The 5,605-nt window shown below is 47.0% G+C and overlaps 1 protein-coding gene across 3 annotated transcripts; it reads right to left on the bottom strand.

The window, feature by feature from the left end:
- Positions 1-336: 336 nt before the first annotated feature.
- On the bottom strand, positions 337-4,808 carry LOC127768395 (uncharacterized). Of its 3 annotated transcripts, none has more exons than XM_052293973.1 (6): positions 4,661-4,808; positions 4,263-4,516; positions 4,116-4,174; positions 2,248-4,014; positions 1,323-1,467; positions 337-1,241 (listed from the first exon to the last, which is right to left on the bottom strand). In XM_052293973.1, exons 2-6 carry the CDS (start codon positions 4,393-4,395, stop codon positions 514-516), a joined length of 2,832 nt encoding a protein of 943 aa, XP_052149933.1. In that variant the 5' UTR covers positions 4,396-4,516; positions 4,661-4,808; the 3' UTR covers positions 337-513. The 3 variants fall into 3 exon arrangements, with proteins under 3 accessions (XP_052149933.1, XP_052149935.1, XP_052149934.1); XM_052293975.1 differs by having other exon boundaries at positions 337-1,232; XM_052293974.1 differs by having other exon boundaries at positions 4,263-4,411; positions 4,661-4,802.
- Between the last annotated feature and the right edge of the window lie 797 nt (positions 4,809-5,605).

The raw sequence follows: 5,605 nt of genomic DNA, 5'->3' as shown, positions 1-5,605 counted from the left end.
TGGCATTGGACAAATAATGCTGGCATCTGGCTTCTAGCGAGAATGCTAGGCCAGGACAGCGTGACCTGTCGGCACGCCCATGAATATGATCCTAACCTTCTTATTTATGAAGACCACATCAACACATCATGCTGAACCTGAGGGGTTTTATGTCCATCACCAAGAGCATTCCAGCAACTTGTGAGGCGCAAATCAATTCCCAGTTTATTACTAGTAATAACTGGTGGCTTCAGCTTGTAGAGATAACCTTTGCATTACATTGGCAGGTATAAGAACGTTCAAATGCACTAGTATTACCCAGTATAACATTGTCACTTGAACTTGCAGTCCTTGAAATCATCTCGGCCAAGGGGAGCACATTCAGTATTTGAATTGATTGAGATTACTATGCAGTCTCAAATCAACACATATATATAACTGATTTGATCAAGTCTGGTCGACAAATCAAATAGGGATGGATATAACTTAACAAAACAAAATTACAGAACAAAAACAACAACACTCGAGATCAGATTACAAATTTACACTCCTGCCGTCCCGTCGTCTCACAAAGACGTCGCCGATCACCTCGTCGACCAGTGAGCTCAGTATTTCCCTCTCCAACTCTTCTCCTGTCTCGAACTCCTCCACCCGAAAATCAACCCATGTGCCCAGCCCACTGCTCATGTCCTTGTCGACAAGTTCATCCTCCACCCATTCGCCCATGCTCCTCCAACCACTGATCTCATTGCAGACTTCAGTTTCTATGCCCCTGCTCATCGCTGCCATCCCTTTGCTCCATGCTGCATATCCTGCCCGGAAGTATGTGAGACGTCTCGTCTCCAGGCATTCACTTACGCAGTCGAACAGGAGCTTTCTGTACCCTCGCCGGTCCAAATTTTTTTTCCCTTGTGTATACAAGTTCATGCTCTCCAATTTGTTAAAGAGGTGGGGGTCCATCACCGATACATCATCTTGACTGATGAATAATGACCCCAATCCACCCTTTGTCAGGTTGACATTGCCTAGAACATCCCCAATGTACTCCAGCTCTGAGTTTCTAGATTTCTTTGAACATTGGGTGATATCTGAGATGTCCGACGCATCTATTGATGCTGAGGTGTCTGATGCATCAATCGATGAAGAAGACACTGAATCTGTTGTCTTGGCCTCAGCATCCACTGATGGTGGATTGCTTAGGAAATTCTTTGGCATGTTTTTAACTTCAGAAGATGATGAATATCCTTTGCTTCCTGTAAAGACTAAGCATGACTTAGACTCAGGAAAAGGTAAATGGTACAGTTAGAAATTACAAATTATAGAATTTCAATAAGTTGAATTACCATCGCTACTGCCTGAGCAGCAATCAGAAGACCAGCAACTCTCATTTAGAAAGGTTGGTTCAAGAACAGAGAGGGGACTTAAATCTTCATGCTCCTGTTCTTTCCTTGCATTGCTTATGCTGCTGCATTCTTCTGGTTCCTCCACCTAAGATGAAATGGAATTTCTTCAGAACTAAAATAACTCAAGCTAGGTGATGCCCACATAAACAGACATAGCATAACAAATACTACACCCAGATGTGAATTTTCTCAGAAATAAAATAACACTAGCTAGGAGATGCCACACAAACAGACATACCAAAATCAATAACACTAGTATAATAGAATAATGTATGTGCCATAACACAGAGAAATCTACTGGACATGTACATGGCTCAGCACCAACACCTAACTACCCGAGAAGCAAAATATTCGAGGATCAAGGTGGAGAAGACAAGCATAATGAACAAATGACGAGAGCTGGTAATGGAATCACTTAAATCATAAATACACACTTATAATGTTTATGTTCAACACAACAGAGAGTTCAAACTTCAAAAAACAGTAAAAAAATGTCAGCCTGCAGAAGGTTGGAACTGTATCATCTTTTTCTTCAATAACACAATGACGGAATTTACAGATTTATGGAGGGAAGCTCGATGTTTCTTCATAAACATTAGGGTGGTCCCCAGTATGCAGCAAATGAGTGTTCAATCATTGAAAATAAAGATTTCAAGTAAAAACATTAGGCCCTAAAAATGCTATTTAAATATGTAATGGATATGCTGACCAAATTTTCTATTTTAACATAAAGAGGAAGTTCTTCAAAAAATGTTTTGTCAAAGATAAATGATGAATATAGACTGAAAAAATGATTATTCCTGCCAGCATGGAAGTATACTTTTGTTCTAACAGGGGTAGTGTGTGGCTCTGTGCTATTGTTTACCTGTAATTTACTTCCACGGAAAATTTGGCCTTTGGTTGATGACTGCGCTGATTGGCAATAATCAACATATTGAGAAGGTTTTCCTTCAGAAGGGCTGCAGTCAAATACTCCGCTTTCCATATCCCAATTGCTGGAAGAGGAGACCACGGGCTCTTCCAAGGAAAAGTTTGCGGGCACAAATGTGTCGCCCCTAGTAAAGTTGATGGATGGCTCAATCTTTGATGTTAGCTCCTTTAGTTTCTTTTCTAGGAGAAGGCTCAAAGCATCACCATTTACAAAGTTCAATCCTACCCCTTCGGACTTTTTGTCTGAATCATCCTTCTCATTTATGGCATCCAAATTAAAATTGCTTCTTGTATCCCACTTCCCTGACAGTCTGGAGGGTCCTGCTGATGGTTTAACCAATGGTGAGGTAAAGGTAAATGATACTACATCTGTAGAATCTTTACTATCGTTGTTCCACTTAATGTGCTCATCCATGACAACATTAGGTTGAACTTGCTTCTGAAGTCTAGCTGCTGATTTTTCAGGCACGAACATACCCTTCTCATTGGTGGAGTTCCTCTCTATCAAACGCTTCTTTTGTGGAAAGTCCTTGTTGTTTGACGATGAACCTTCCTTATCACAACTTATGCTTTCTACAATATCCTTTCTGCTGCCACCTTTAGATATTTTGCTTGCATTCTTCAGCTTCCCAGTTGAGGAATCTCCAGCCATCTTTCTACCTTGCTGGCTTGAGACTGATTTGTTTGGTGCTGACTTTCCTCTGCTTACCATAGAATTTTGTTTCTGGTTGTTTTGCCTAAGGACAGGGGAGGAAGTACCTGATGATGACGGCTTCTTCTGCTGCTTATTCTTCTGGGCATTGGACTGACTCCTAAAAGGTTGGCTTGTTCTGCACTCGTCACGATCTTTCTGTCCTCCTGAATTCTTCCCAGAAGAACCCAATCCTTCTCTCTTTTGCACATTCACCTTTGCCTGCAGTGCCAATGAAATGGACTTCCCCTTGTTGTTCTTTGAAAAGCCAGGGTTATTAATCTCATAAGAATCAGATGAAGTCCTAAAGATCACAATGTCATCTTCGCTATTCCAGCTCCTGTTCATTTGCTGCCCCCTGGAAAATCTCACATCAGGCAGCTCAAGATTGGTCCGCGATGACTGCAGCTGCCGAGACACTGCCCTCTGAGAAGCTGGGATATTCTCCCGTGTCTCAGAAATCCTCAAAGGAATCCGCGCAGGACTGTATGAGCAGATTTTCTCCCTAGAACTGACCTGTGGCCTTGGCTCAAGAATCTTGGCTGCTGCCTCCATGATTTGAGCCGCATTTCTTGCTGAACTAAATCCCGGATTCTTTATTGGAGATAACAATCTGTGATGGGACATTGGTAAGGGTTTGGCTGACCTTGGCGGCAATGTTTCTATCTGGAACCTCTCAATCGGGCTGCTCGGCATCTTCTGAGCTCTCAGATCCAATGGCTTCCTCATGTAGCCATCAACTCTTCGTGGCACATAACTGAACTGGTCACTCCCGGAGTACTCTGGGCTTCTCTTTAGGCTCTGGCTGTCCCTAAACGACCGTGTGTCACGGAATGGTGTGCAGTACGGCTCCGGGACCCCGGTAGAGGGCATGGCATCCAAGCCCATGAGCCTGGCCACCACTCCTGGCGCCTTCATCTCACGCCCTTCCTCGTCAGTAACCGAGGAAGCACAGCTGTAGTCGCTGCTCCCTTTGAAGCTTGACACACCAATCCCCTCATCATCATCAATCTGCAGATACAATACCGCAAACACCCATGAACACAAGTTCCACGGCACAATGCAAATCACAGCGCAGAGCAAGGGCAACGACAAGATCAGAGATCACTCACCAAGTGGAGGCGCCCAGACGGCAAGGTTTCTTCGCCTCTCTTCACGAGCTTAGCACCCTCTGTAACAAAGATGACGCGAAAAAAGGCTAAGAAAGCACGGCAACAGAGGAAGAACAAAACTAGCGAGGCATTCCAGCGAACACCTACCGGGTGAGTTGGAGAACAGCTTCTTCCGGGACTTGCGCTTCCAGTCAAACAGGTTGAACAGCCCACCCCCACCTCCTCCTCCTCCTCCGCCGCCGCCGCCACCAATCTTTGCTCCACCTTTCTCCGTCCCCATCGCTCGTAGCAACTCCCTTCAAATCCCAAACAATCTCTACTTAAAACCAACACTTTTCTCCCCCGTTCTTCAGCATCCGATCCGCTCGATCCCCCGCAACAAAAAATCACCAATACAACACCTACCACAAAATCAATCATAAAAATCCACCTCACCTCACCCGTACAGAAACCAACGGATCGGAGCCACAAACACCTCATCAAATCGATCGCGACGCAACACGAGCCTAACAACAGAGAGCGGGGAGAAGAACACGGGGGAGTACCTGCCTACCGACGTGGCCTCGCGGCGACGGCGACGACGTGGAGCGCCGCAGCGGCGGTATTCTCGGCAGCGGCGGCGGCGAGGCGAGAAGCGGAGGGCGGAAGCATCAGATCGGGGAAGCCATTAAAGGCGGGGCATTTATGCTGGCCGAGTCGATCCAAGGAGTAATAACAACACGCAAGCGGCAGCACGAATGGTGGTGGGTTTTTTTTCGAATTCGGGGGGTGGGGGGAGGTGGGCCCCGCACTACCGTTGGTGGTGAGCGAGGCTGACGCGTGGGCCCCACGCGCGGGTGGGTCCCACGTGTCGGTGAGAGTCCCCGCGCCGTGGCGTGGACGGGAGCAGGTGGTGTGTGCGTGGTGGGGAAAACGATGAAAGAGGAGGCAACGGCTCTTTTTCAAGCGACCAGGATTTCAAATTCTTCTCGGTGCGGAAGGGGAATCCCATCACGAGGAGGGGTGTGGCTGAAGCGTGCGGCGAACCACGCGCGAATCTTGATGCGCGTGACGGACGGCAGGGATGTCCGATCGAGCAGCGAACACCGTAGGCGGTGACGTGGCGTGGTCCTATTGGGTGGGCGCTGTTCGGATCGAGAGTTTGGAGGCTTGGAGCCCCGGGTCAAACACATCTGGGTGGTGGGCCAGGGGCGGTTTGAAAAAAATGATTTTGTTGGGAGAGTTGTCGTGGATATTTGTATGACAGGTGGGCCCGGATTGGATTGAGCCGTTGGTACTGGTTCGGTGGCAGGGCCGGCGATTGCATCAGCAGGTCAGCACCAGCCGATGCCACCAGATCGATTTGAATCTTGGGATCCGGCGATCAGTATCGTCCACAACTTTTTTTTTTTTTGTAGCCGATGCATAGAATCGTAATCCTGGGCGTGCAATCTTGCCGTCTGGGAGTAGATGCTAGATCAGGTGCGTTATCCCAGCCATTGACTAGAGTA

Source organism: Oryza glaberrima, chromosome 3 (assembly GCF_000147395.1).
Source record: "Oryza glaberrima chromosome 3, OglaRS2, whole genome shotgun sequence".
In the NCBI taxonomy this organism is placed as follows: Eukaryota; Viridiplantae; Streptophyta; class Magnoliopsida; order Poales; family Poaceae; genus Oryza; species Oryza glaberrima.
The sequence above is the reverse complement of the archived record's forward strand: the minus strand, read 5'-3'. Positions and strand labels throughout refer to the sequence as shown.